At 42.7% G+C, this 14254-nt stretch overlaps 1 protein-coding gene across 1 annotated transcript in view; it reads left to right on the top strand.

Moving 5' to 3' along the window:
- Nucleotides 1-6978, top strand: part of tnikb (TRAF2 and NCK interacting kinase b) — a 65991-nt gene extending 59013 nt beyond the window's left edge. The window contains exons 32-34 of the mRNA XM_083995043.1: nt 1296-1455; nt 5075-5214; nt 6335-6978. Coding sequence (XP_083851169.1) covers nt 1296-1455; nt 5075-5214; nt 6335-6418 — 384 coding nt within the window. The 3' untranslated portion in view covers nt 6419-6978. The remainder of the gene's footprint in view (nt 1-1295; nt 1456-5074; nt 5215-6334) is intronic.
- Nucleotides 6979-14254: the final 7276 nt, after the last annotated feature.

Below are 14254 nucleotides of genomic sequence, written 5' to 3' on the forward strand. Positions count from 1 at the left end.
AATCCCACTGCAGGGACGGAGGGAGGGAGGGAGGGAGGAAGGGAGGGGGCTGTTTTCAGACCCCCAGAGGGATACAAGCAGCACACATTACCCTCCATCATGGAGGTGTAGAAGTATTATACACACTGTATAAAGTTATCTGTCTCTTGCATAGACCCAATCACCTTGTTGTTTACAACTACTTCCGGGTAGAAAACCAGCACATAACCCTAATGACAACGAGAGTTTAGCTATATGTATTTCACACCCTATCACCGTTTAGACAAATCTGAAATGATTGAGGAAACATTACTATTTCTGTGTGTGTGTGTTTTGTGTTGCTAGGTGTGGTATTTATTCAGTTTGGGGGAATCACAGTGTCTAGAAAGCATCAGTGGCTCCGCTGACAGGGACAGCTAACGGCAGCTAAGCTAACGGCGGTAGCTTAGCTAACAGCGGTAGCTAAGCTAACACCAGGACGTCAGCTGTTAAAACCCTCCCGTTGTCGGACACGACATGAAACTACTCCAGTTAGCTCAGTCATGTTGTAACTAAGATATCCGCTGGAAAAATATTTTTTCATGGACCATTTATTGAGTCACTGAGTTATTAAAGTTAAACAGCTAACTGTTAGCCCGGCTAATCTACTGTATGATAACCATGACTAATAACAAAAACATGCACACATAAATAGTAATGTTTGTCCAATCGTTGGTTTTATAGACTTTACAAACATCAGATTAGTCTAAACGGCGATATACGTAGTGACATGAAAAATGAGATATATAGTGAAACTCTCGTCCGTCACTATTGTTCTCATGCTGGTTTTCTACCCGGAAGTAGTTGTAAACAACAAGGAGATTTGTTCTATAAGGTATCTATAATGTGAAGTAGATGATAACTGAATATAATGTCATGCTACACACTGCCAGCCTCATGAGTGGATGAATGAGCTGAAGGAGTAACTGAGGTGAAAGTGAGTGAATGAAGGAGAGAGTGATGAATGAGTGATGGACTGGGAGAACGTGTGTCCTCCTCTAACCCTGGTCTGGTTACAGTCAGAGATGGACGAGAGCAGGAGACGGTAACCACAGCAACTGCCTCGCATTGCTTTCGGCAAACCATGAATCATGCTGTGCTCATGTCTGTTTCCATGGCGATTGCGTGGCTGAGGGAGCGGGAGACTCTATTGTTGCAGCAGTTTCTTGTCTCTCGGGGGTGGGGGAGGAGGGGTTAAGGGGTGGGTCCCCCAGCTCCTAACCCCCCCGCCCCCACCCCCCTCCAACAACCCCCCCTCCCGTGTGTCGCCCCGGCAGATTCAGGGTCAGGTGACCCCGCACGCCATTGTGGTGCTGCCCAAGACGGATGGCATGGAGATGCTGCTGTGCTACGAGGACGAGGGCGTCTACGTCAACACCTACGGACGCATCACCAAAGACGTGGTGCTGCAGTGGGGCGAGATGCCCACCTCCGTCGGTACGTCAACCAATTAGCTCGCTTCTCCCTGACCCCTGACCTCTGACCTCTGTAGGCGGTCTCAGCAGATCATCTTTTCACCCTCACTATTTACCACACCCCTTCTCCGTTCAAAGCTACACTCCTCTCTCTCCTCCTGCCTTCAGTTACACCTCTAAACAAGAAGGAAGACTCTAGACTCACTTGTTTCCATGACGGCTTAAAGGAATACAACAGGTTTTTGGGATATTTAATAACCGACTGCTCAACTTTATCCTAAATGATGAGAACATTCAGTAGAGACTTGCCACTGATTAATTCCCTTCACTGTGTCACGCCAACACGTTCAGAGACAGTGTTGCATCACATCAACATGATGTTCCTGCTTTTGCCTTCATTTTCTTAAGTGAGTGATTCAAAGCTCTGTGAAAATGGGAGGAAGAAGTGACCAGTGGAGGTGGTACAGCCTTATTAACACGTAACCTTAAAGGAATAGTTCAACATTTTGGCAAATTGGCCTATCATCATAATCGCTATAGTCATAGCAGTAAGTTCATTACCTTTAATTATCAGTGTATGTTGTTTTGAAATCCACGGGGCAGAGACGAGAGCTGCTCAGTGAACACAATGGAGGTGAACGGTACAGGTCCCCTAACCCTCACCAAACTCATCAAATACACAATCCAACAACTCCAAAACACTCTCATGGACAAGTTGTGACCTGCACATTCACCACGCTATGAAGGAATCATGTATAGTTATGTAACATTACGACACATGAAGCAAATAGTCGGAACTACGTGCGCTTTTGAAATCACTCCATGTCTGGAATGTAGTTCCAGCTTTGCATTTGCCTCAAAAACAACTCTGTCTCATAATGTTACATTAATCTTTCGTAGCGTGGTGAATGTGCAGGTCACAACTTGTCCACTAGAGTGCTTTGCAGTTGTTGGATTGTGTACTTGATGAGTTTGATGAGGGACAGGAGACCTGTGCCATTCACTTCCATTGTGTTCACTGAGCAGCTCACGTCTCTGCCCCGCAGATCTCAAAACAACATGCACTGATAATTAAAGGTAATGAACCTACTCCTATGACTATAGGGATTATGGCAGTAGGCAAATTTGCCAAAGTGTTGAACTATCCCTTTAACAATAACAAACGACAGAATCCACAGGATAAGAGACAATATAATCCTTATGTTTTGTTTTTTGCATGTCACACTTTCTACATACAGTGTCTGTATTAACAGACAGGACAGATAATCTATGTCAGGCTGAAAATCCATAGAAAAAATGATGAAGGAGCCAAACCATCACTGCAGCCAGTCAGGGTTAAATCCCCGTTAGTTCAACAACCTTCAACAACTATCTTTTTGCTTCAGCTTGATTCCTTATTGACTTTTGATCATGCAAAGGTTGACACTTAAATACATGATGTCAGGATAGGTTTGTTAATCATCACCTCAGTAATGAAGGTGCCTTCAGGGGCTTCTGTCTGCAGTGGGAAATCACGTAGAATCTGTATCAAACGGTGTAAAACCACTGAGACATGACTGGATGGTTTAGTTGGTGTGAAGCCAGCACCTTTGTTGCTGCATCACTCTGACTCTTGTCTGGATGTGATGTTGTGGTGGTGATGTGACCTCCTGGCAGCCAGGACAACAACCATCTTGCTTACAGACACAACTCTCAACCAGCCAGAGTCGATCTGATGTCTCATAAAATCAATGTTATACAATAAAAAAAAAACACCCACTCTGACTGTTGTCTACTTTGGGTTATTGAAGCATTACTAACACAGCAGCACCAGACCAGAAGGATCCACCAGAGGCTCAGAAAGGATTCATTGTCTAGATTCTCATCACTTAACAGATAAGTTGATCAGAGGTGTGACGACCCAAAAACTCAGCGTATCCCTTTAACGTCAAGTGTTGGACATTCATCTAATGCATGAGTTTGTGAGTGGACAACATGTCCCACAGAGCATTACCTCTGCACCCCCACTCCTACACACACATAAACTGACTCTGGACACTTTTCCACACACAGTATCTCTTAACACACTCTTCTACGTGTCGGGGGAAATGCTTGTGTGTTGTTTGTGTTGAGTGTTGTCCTCTCGTTCTGTGCGAGTGTTACCGGTGAAATCTTTCCTGTGGGACTTTTCCTATCCATTCTTCTTTTCATCCTTGATTGCGTGTGCTCCAGAATAACTCAAACCAAACAAAGTGTTTGTCAGCAGCTCCGAAAAAGTGAGATGAAAGCTCTGCGTTAGATCAGAGCGGAGCGCAGTGCATCTAAATCGATCTATTATTCATCAGAGCACATGAAGGGGAAACGGGACACGGCTGAGTTGAGCGGAGCCGAGCACATCAAGGATGGATCTTGGATCTTATGATCCGAGTCAGTCGGAGCCTCTGTGTGTTTTTTTCCATCGGGCACCTCACACTCTGATTCTCAGATGTCAGTGTACAGTATCCTGATTGATTAAACTTGTATGATTGACTGACTGTGTCTCCGTCCTCAAAGCACCGGCGCTTACGTGTTGTGTTTGGCGTGTGGACATCATCTCCTGTTAACATGTCTTGTTTGTATTTTACTGTCAGACCAGAGTTTCTCACAGCCAAGCCCGGCCTCGCCCCCCCCCCCCAACCCCCATCCCCCCATTCCCCCAGCCCCCCGACAAAAACGCAAAGAACCCCTGCATCGTAGCGCTTCTCATTCTGCACACGCGCTGTAATGACACTGCTGGTCGATCCAGTCCTCGGCAGGTGGGATCAGCTTCTTTTTTTTTCCCCAAAAAAACTAGATGTGCAAGCAGACCAGCCAGAGCAGAGGCAGCTGCAAAATGAAGTCTATACTGACCTGGAGCAAGCAGGAGGAGGCCGTCACATCAGAGCTGCTGTTAATAACTGAATCTGTGCTGCATTCAAGTGTTGAGTGTTTCCTCCTGTAATGCAAGTACAGGCTTTATTTGTGTAACAGAGGATGTTGTCGCCCCGTCCTCTCTGTCGATCGATTCTGCAGGTTTGACATTGCACAGTGCAGCAAAGTGCGATCAGTCGAGTGCCAAACAAGTGATGGCCTCCCTCTGCAACAAAATGAACAGTTCATTCATGGAAAAAAAACATTCCACTTCCTAAACAAAGCTAAGACCTGATCCTGGTTGTATTCTCAGCAGGTGGCAGCCTCTGCTCTCTGATCTGTTTGTCCTCTCTGTGCTGAGACGCTGCCAGAGATAATCCACCACCTTTAAGCTGCTGCAGCCTCCCAGTCACAGACACAGCAACTGTAGCGCTGCAGCTCACCTGTACAGGCCGGACCACCAGCCTCAGCCAGTGCATTACCTGTTGCTTTGACATGACCCCGCCCACCACCAGGCCTCTCCTCTCCTCTCCTCTCCTCTCTCCTCTCTCCTCTCTCTCTCGGGGAGCTCAGAGGTCGTGATCGTTCTCCTCGCTCAGAAACTGCTGCAATAATTTTCCTCCCGGAGGCGAGGCGGAGGAGGCCTCGAGGTGTGACTGGCTTGGGTGTGAGACAGGTGCTGAGACTTCTCCTGTCCAACCCCCTCCCCCTCTGTCTGTGTGTGTGCGCGTGTGCGTGTATGTGTGTGCGTGTCCCCTCTCCTGCCCCTGCAGCTTACATCCACTCCAACCAGATCATGGGCTGGGGAGAGAAGGCCATTGAGATCCGCTCCGTGGAAACGGGACACCTCGACGGAGTTTTCATGCACAAGCGAGCTCAGCGACTGAAGTTCCTGTCGGAGAGGAATGACAAGGTGAGCGTGAACACACCTACGCCGCCGCAGCTCAAACTGATCCTCAGAATGTGAAGAACCCACCAGAGAAAACAGACGCTTTACCCCTTTTTTTTTATTGTGCAAGATGGGTGATTAACAGACAACACATATGACACAGGACAGTAGAAACAAGAGGAGCAACATGGACAGACAATATATAAGGACAAAACCAAAAACACACACAAACAAACCAAAAATTGATAATTAAATAAAAACTAGAGAATGCATTTCCTGAAGGAAATATGAGTGAATGCTGAAAGCTGAACAGCATTACTGAAGCAAAGCTGAATTAGCTGAAGTGATGTTGAAAAGGCTGACACTAAAGCTGAAACATGAAACTTGTAAGCTGAGACATGAATGCCTTCTAAAGGGACAAAAGAAGGAGTGTTTAAAAAATGTAGAAGAAAATGAAGAATAGATAATTAAATTTAAAAAAGACCAGTAATAAAAATGATAATGACAATGTTACTGAACATTGATGAAATAATAAAACCATGGAGACATGTTCACTAGTGTTGTAGTCAAGACCACCTAACCCTCAGTCGAGTCGAGTCGAGACCATAGCATACCAAGACCAAGTCCAAGACTTTGAGGGGGGTGAGACCAAGTCCCAGATGGAGACCAAACCAATGCGAGACCATTTTCAAGACCAGTACTGTATTCAGTACCAGTGCTACTCATAATATTCATGTGACTTTATATTTACATTATTCCTCAGCTAAAAAAGAGAATAAAGAAAAGATAATTTTATATAAAATCTATTTAATGTAACTAAAGTTTGGATTGAACAGAAGAACACAGCACAGAACCTGCTGAAGTCTCCTCCCACTGGTGACACCAAGGTTTTCAGATGGTTACACAAGCAGATACTTTAGTAGAACAATTTTAATTATCTTAAAGTTATTGAATCACATCACATAAACCGAAGTGAGCGAGTGACAGAGAGACATTTGTGGTTTAAAAAAAAAAGAAGGAAAAAAGAGATGCAGCTGTGGTGGACTTGGAGACAAGACCAAGTCCATGAAAATGTCTTGAGACCAAGACCGGTCTCATGTACCACAACACTAATGTTGACGCTGGTGCCGTGTCGTCCCTGCAGGTCTTCTTCGCCTCGGTGCGCTCCGGAGGCAGCAGCCAAGTCTTCTTCATGACCCTCAACAGAAGCTCCATGATGAACTGGTAACCCCTCCCCCCCTTTGGCCGCCAACCCTCCTCATCTCCACTGGACATGTGAACCCACCACCGGGAGATGAGGGACCACAGGAGGACAATTTGTGCGTGCGTGTGTGTGTATATATGTACGTGTGTGTTTGCGGAGGATAAACAACGAGCCGCTGAACGGACGATAGAGCTAAAGGAGAGTGCCCCCCCCCCATCATATAGACACCTTCCACCTGTAAGGGGGCACTGCAGGTCGTCGAGGTGCTGTCAGCCGACGACGCCTTCACCTTGCCTGTGGACTCTCTGATGGGGACGACGGTCGATCCAGAGGATTTAAAGGACACTGACATCATGCCGAGTAGCCTTTGACCGTCCCGTGTGATTGGACGGGGACGTGGACAAGTTCTTTGTGTAGCACATCAACGATTCTCTTACAGGGTGTTCACACTGCGAGCACGTTGCTCTGCTTAGTTAGTGGTGATGCAGATCATCTCCTGCTGTAGTGGGTGAACATATCCTGGCTGTTAAAGCAGAGACAACAGGAGATGAAAACTTAAAGGGATAGTTCAACATTTTGACAAATTCGCCTATTGCCATAATCCCTATGGTTTTAGGGATAGGTTAATTACCTTTAATTGTCGGTGCAAGCTTTTTTTAGATTGGCGGGGCAGAGACGCGAGCTGCTCAGCTAACGCAACAGAGGTGCACGGTACTTTCGCTTTTCCCTCATCAAACTCATCAAATACACAATCCAACAACTCCGAAACACTCTCGTGGACAAGTTGTGATCTGTACATTCATGATGCTATGAAATAATAACGTAACATTACGAGAGATAGTTCTTTTTGAGGCAAATGCGTAGCCGGAACTACATTACATCTAAAAACAGCTTGCACTGACAATTAAAGCTAATGAACCTAACCCTAAAACTGTAGGGATTATGGCAATAGGCCAATTTGCCAAAATGTTGAACTATCTCTTTAAGGTTGTCATCAACTCTCAGATTAGTGTTTCCCTCTGATTCAGCCTCTTCTCCACAAGCAGCTGGTGTTCCTCTCAAGTGGGCGAATCAATTAAACTCCAACCAGTTGAACTGTACGATCAAAGTTAAGTCAAGTTAAGAAGCAGCTGCTCACTGGTCGTTAACCGCGGTGCACAGTTTGATGTTTGTCTAATTACCGAGACGACTGGCAGAGTCCCCTCTGGGTCGGGACAGACAGAAGTTGACAATCGTGACCCAGTCCTTGAGGAAACCTCCGGTCCCAGATCTCACTGTGAGCCTCGTCCACCAACAGCTGACCGACTCACAGCTCCGTTGGCCGTACACATCTGACCACTGCTGCTACCAGAGCTGCCACACCAGTGATCTGGTCGAATGTTACCGCTGAAGACACATTATGGCCGGTTCACATGGTGCTTACAGTGATGCTGCTTTTTAAAAGAATCATCTGAGTTGTTGACCTGTGTCCTCAAAATCAATATGATACAGTCAGACGCAGGTTTTAATCAGACTAATCTCACACAGTGTGACATGCAGTGAACTGGATTGTTATTGCACAGTGTATAGGCACCTTAAGAACAGATATTTCCAGTCTGGGCAGAGATCTTTACCAAAAAAAAGCTCAAAATGCCTCAACAGTTTGAAAACAGCAGCGATTCCAAAACGTGACGGCTCGACGAGGGGAAACGTCCGACCCAGCCCCCGAGCCCCACGCCAAATGTTGAATCTACCAACAGATCTCCAGACGTCTGGAGCGTTAGACAGACTGGCTCTTCTGCTTTGTCAGATGTTTTTTCCATCACAAAGCAAAAAGGGGAAGCCGAGGCAGCAGAGACGCACTGACCTTGAGATGTGTCTCCCTCTCTCTGTGGGAGAGGAGCGACTTGATGACGCTGCTGCTCACAGTGTGAACACTCGTTTCAAGTGCTGCTGCTGCTGCTGCTGCTGCTGCTGAAACACCTTCTGTGTCTCTTCCCCATTAGGAGAGAGAAAAATGCTGCAAACAAGCAGTCAGTGTCAGACGGAGCTACTGTGGCTATGTTGTCCTGGTGTATCTGCGGTAGGGGGAGGCAGGTTGTAGATATTGTATTATTGCTGCAACAGCAACACAATAACGAAATCTCCACGTCACTTCTCACAGAGGAACTTGGCTCTAGAGTAGTCGCCAAAACTTCTGCAAGCTTTTACTTTTGCTGCCCTCGGTTCTCTCCACCTTTTACTGTTCTGTGTGCACTGCACTTGTGTAAATACTCACTTTAATGTTAAGGACGGACTTGGCGAGGCAGGCGAAGAAAAAAATAATAACGGTCTTGCTCTTTTATTTTGCCATCCCTCTGTAGATCTGTCCGTTCTGTAGCTTCTCTCAGATGGGAGGTTTTGTTCTGACCAACATGCCGAGCGAGGACTTAACACACACCTTTTGTTTTTGGGTTAATGCTTCAGGTTTGCTCTTTTTTCTCTGTAGTTCATCAGTGTTTATTTAGTTGTGCTTTCTTTTTTTCTTTTTTTTTGCATGGTGACATACATGTTTTACCTGTCATCACTTGTTCTGAGTTGTGTGTTTAAGGCAATACAGTGACGGTCTGACTGGAGAGACAAACTCTCCAACACCGAGCTGTACATTGAAGGTTTTGGCCTCAACGTCGAGATGTACACTGGACAGATGGACACATTGACCATTCAGTTTCTATTTTAGGCATTTCATTTGATGCTCACACCCAGAGCAGGACAGGGCTCGCTGTCATTTAATGCCATTTTTGATTTTTAACAAATGGTGAGAGGTTGTGGTCGGGCTACGGGAGAGGACAAGCAGTTCATCTTTTTCTTGATCTTTTATTGTTCATTGATCTTAAAGGATGCGACAGGTGTAAGCGATGCCGCTTTAAGGCCAGCTGAAGCCTTTTCTATGTGCAGGATGTTTCCTGTGAATAAAGGTCAGGAGGCAGGGTCAGTTTAAGAAACCATAGATTAAAAGAATATATATATACTGTAAGAATTTTCGTTATGATGATATCTTACTGATCATTTTAGAGAAAGACGAAAAAATAATGGTCACTTATTAAAGCTTAGTTGTCTTTCTACAGAATAGAGAGCATAGCTATAAGAATTTCTAAAAAAAAAAAAAAAAAATACAATGTTTTTATTGTGGTATTATTTGTATTTGTATTTCAATTTTTGTACGTATCAAGACTGTGAACGTATGTATGGCTGTCAGCCTTTGAGTGTGTGTGTGTGTGTGTGTGAGTGTGTGTGAGTTTGAGTGTGTATGAACAGGTGTGCACACGGGTGATTGACATGCATGTGGGTGTATGTTTTCACCTCGTCTGAATCACTGGAATCAGTCAAAAGACAACCTCAATCTGGTAACACACATCTGTGATGTTGGAAATTGTACAATAAATGTCCTCTCCTTGTACAGCAACAGCAGCTGCTGCTCTCTTTCTTCACCTCCGCCGTCCACAGGGCGCAGGACCATCGACCGGGAGGAGACACAATCCAAACACCCAACACTCGTGCTCATTCATTTTTTTTTAATTATTATTATTTTATTTGCACATTATATAACCTGCGTAAACAATAAAAATAGTGAAATTAAACATTGTGCAGGAGAGGTGGAAGCTAATAAAGGCTTATGAAAATAAAGCAGTGGTCTTCAAAGTAAGAAGATAATACAGAAATTCATAACATGAAAGATAGAAAAGAAAAAAAGACAAATGAACACGGAATAATTAAAGATACTGAATTAATGAAAGAAAAGACAGAAAAACAATTTACATGAAAAATGAAAAGTGCAAATGATCCAGAAGTGTTACAAATCTTAACTAAAGAATGATTTTTTTCAGTTGTTTTTTGAACAAAGCCAGTGTGGATATTAGTGATGTATAGATTGTTCCATAAGGATGGTCCTCTGTGCGTTGATTGTATGAAGTCCGACAAAAGGGAAGGTAGAAGTCCTTTGAGTGTTGTGTCTGATATGAATGGATGTCTGAGGAAAACCTAAAAAAATTCTGGAAACTGAATGGCAAATCATGAGATAAACATACTTATACATAAACACACACGTTTGGTAGATGTTCACATTGAAAACTGATAACAAATTAAATTTTCTAAAAAGAAGAACAGAAGATTCTGTTTTTGTAGCAAAACTAACCATTCTCAAAAATGTATTTTGAATGAACAGAATCTTGTTAAGAAAGGTAGGACATGTAGCTGCCCACACAGAATTACAATACACAATATGGATAAATTAAGCTGTAATAACAAGTTAAAATACAGAATCGATTTACCAATGATCGTATTCTACTCAAAATACCGATTGACTTGAAAGTCTTTTTACAGACAAATTCAATGTGGTACTTCCATGTTAACTTTATAAGAAACTTGAATTATTTCAACATTGTCTATGAATATTTTGGCTTTTTCCTTGATGTACCTTTTGTTTTTGTTACAAAATATAAAATTTGATTTAGTTTAGTTTGATTTAGTTGTTCATCTGAAACCATTTAGAAATTGATGATAGCTCGTCATTTACTATCTGAATCAGAGTGGTAAAATTCTTATGTGAAGCAACAAGACGTGTCATCAGCAAACAGAAGAGGCAGTAGCCTATACAGACCATTGGTAAATCATTCATATAAATCAAAAACATTAATAAAGTCAACACAGGATGCTTTTGTCTCTGCACCACCAGGGTTTCGATGAATGAAGTCATGAAGTCATACTGCATGAAGAAGTAAAAACTCAATGGGTTGAGTAAAGGGGCTATAGACCTCGCCGGAGCAGTCCTGGTTTGATTCCCCCGGCGGCCCTTTGCTGCATGTCGTTCCCCCTCTCTCCATCCCCCCATTTCCCTTCTCTCTACTGTCCTGTCAATTAAAGGCATAAAGCCCCCAAAATACTTAATAAATAAATAAAACTCTGACTTGAAATGACCCGACATCTCCCACTCTCATACTCTTTTTATGAACAATGACACAGATGTTTTGGAATCTTTGGTTTCTTCATATCTTTAAAAATCTAATTTTCTCTGATCAGTCGTTTGGGTTTGTTTGACAAATCAGTCAAACTAATTTCCGTTTCTTTAGTCTGTTTTATTATGAAAAAAAGAATCTTGTTATAACAGATACCTTCTAATTATCTTTCACTTTCAAAACTGAATTATCAGTTCCAATGAAAATATGTAAAATCATACTTTCTATTCCAGTGAATCAAATGTGAGACTTTTCCATCAGCATGAAAACTTTTTTTCTACGGTGCTGGAGAGGGTTTGCAGTGTAGAGTCGTGACTGTATCTCTTTTATGTTGTGTTGATTTCTTTTACCTTGGTTTCAATCAACTGATTGAACTTTCTTTCTTACGGCGACATGTTGTTTACCTGCGTCCATGTTGATGAATGGTTGGTAAGCACATCACTTCTATTCCTGACGATGTTTGATATGTTTTTCAAAACATTTTCCATCCACTAAGACCCCATGGAGAAGACTAACAGGTAAGAAGAAACTATATTATAGAAAGATTTCTTTTATAATAATAATAAAAGACACTTTACACAGGCAGAATACAATGAATAAAACATCACACAAACTTCTACATTAAAAGCTCATTTAAAGAGGTGGGTTTTGAAAGTTGGGAGGTGTGTGCAGCTTAGGATGGGTTTGGGGAGTGAGTTTCAGAGGGAGGGGGCAGTGGTGGAGAAGGCTCTGGCCCCCCAGGTTCAGTGCTTGGTCTGTGCAGATAGTGAAAGGAGATTTCCAGTGGATGAGTGGAGGTGGTAGGAGGGGGTGTGGTGAAGTGTGTGAGGGACGAGGGGGTCTGGTTGTTGAGTGCTTTGTGTGTGAGGAGGATTTTGAATTGTGTGCAGTAAGTAATGGGGAGCCAGTCCAGGTTTTGGAGGACAGGGTTGTTGTGGTCTCAGGAGCAGAGTTCTGGATGCATTGAAGTTTATTGAGGAGTTATGATGATGAACCATAGAGGATGCTGTTAGTCCAGTCTGGATGTGGTAAACACATGGATGAGCGTTTCTGCAGCAGAGAAGGTGAGTCAATAAAAATCGCATGTGTTTTTTGTGTGTGAATTTATATAGAAAGAGAGAGATTTGCTCCCCCCCAATGTTGACTCCATGGTTACAGCCTTGGTGTGTGGGGAGGGAGAGAGAGTTCAGTGGTCAAAAGTGAGACTGAAGTTGTGGGTGGCCTTGGTGCGGGACATGGGAGGTCAAGGACGATATTGTCTGATTTGCCACTACTCAGTAGGAGGAGTTTGTTTGCATGATTTGATTTTTGGTGAGACAGTTGGTGAGTGTGGAGTTGGTGATGGCTTTGGTGGTAATGTAAAGTTGTGACCATGGATGATTTTACCATTTTTTGTAGGCCTACAAATGCTTTGACTTGCTTTTGAGCATCTCTTAGAACATGGACAGAATAAAGAAAGAAGGAAAAATGTGTTTCTTTTACATTTTCTGATCCCAGTATTCAGTCATTTTAAAATTTCCCCTGTAATGAAAATCTATTTCATTACACTTTATCCACTTCAAGATTTCCAAGTGTTTGTTCAATAATTTTACAGTCATCTGTTAAACCTGCAGATTAATTTTGATGCACTTGAAAACACTGATTTTGTGGAAACTCTCTTAATATTCATTTTTTCAGTGCACCACATTAACACACCAGTATCAGCAGCAGCAGAAAATAGACAGGTGTATTTGCAGTTACAGCTTATTTGTAGCCTATAGGTTCACTTAACTTTGGTTTAATGTGACTTTATAAATCTATGATTAATTGAACTACCCAGCCATATATAGTTCAAGTTAGCTACACAATTACCATCTACAACATTTAAAAGTCGTTTAAATGTTAATTCACTAAATGATCCATTAGTTCAATATAGCTACAGTCAGAGGTTTTATCGTCACTTAATCAAATTGTAAATAAGCAACTCTTCTTATAATCAGTTAAAACATATTAGGGTTGTGACTTCTCCATTGTGAAATAATGATCATTGGATCAATAAAATGATCTACAAATTGATTTGGTTTACAAGAATCTCGTCCATGGTGCAGTGTGGACTAAACTGTCAGTAAGGAGTGTCATCCAGGTCATTGTAGTGGTTAGGTGCTAAAATCAAAGGCAACTGGCCTGAGATTTATTTCCCAGTCAATCAAAGAGAAATGATTGAAGGTACCAAAGGTGCACTAAGGTCCAGTAAAAGGAGCACACAGGAAGAGTCTGAATCCACAGAAAGCAGAAGATCATTATTCCTACTCGGCAGGAACATGCAGCTCAAAAGCTGGTAGAATGTCCAGAGGGCAAGTTGTGGGTTTAGAAGCAAACAGCTCAGACAATGTTCAAGACAAAGTCGCTCAGTATGTTGACAGAGAAAGTGTCTTGGACTCAGCACAATACTCTGCAGAGTCTATATAAGCTGGAGCAGAAGTGATTTTACATCTTATCCATTAGAACAGCTCCAAATTTAGAACATTTTAAATCCCCACTCAAAACCCACCTCTTCTCCCTGGCTTTTAACACTGATTGTTTTATCATTACAGTTCTTATTGTTTCCTATATTTTATTGGGCTTTTATCTGATGTATTTAACTGTAATTGTAGGCTAATTATTTTAATTGTAAAGCACCTTGGCTAAAGGTGCTAGGCTATATAAATAAACCTTGACTTGACTTGATAACAGATTCTGGACTGTAAAAGGTGAGCAGCTAAGATTACTGCTTCTGAATCAATTTTGCAGTGTCAAAATGAAATCTTGGGTTATGTTTATTGTCATTAACTAAGTAGGCGAGGCTGACTCTAGTTGACTTGTGCCACTGGAAGTAGAGAGTATAATATTTCATATTTTCATATATTTT

Source organism: Trachurus trachurus (assembly GCF_905171665.1).
Source record: "Trachurus trachurus genome assembly, chromosome: 20".
NCBI classification, from domain to species: domain Eukaryota; kingdom Metazoa; phylum Chordata; class Actinopteri; order Carangiformes; family Carangidae; genus Trachurus; species Trachurus trachurus.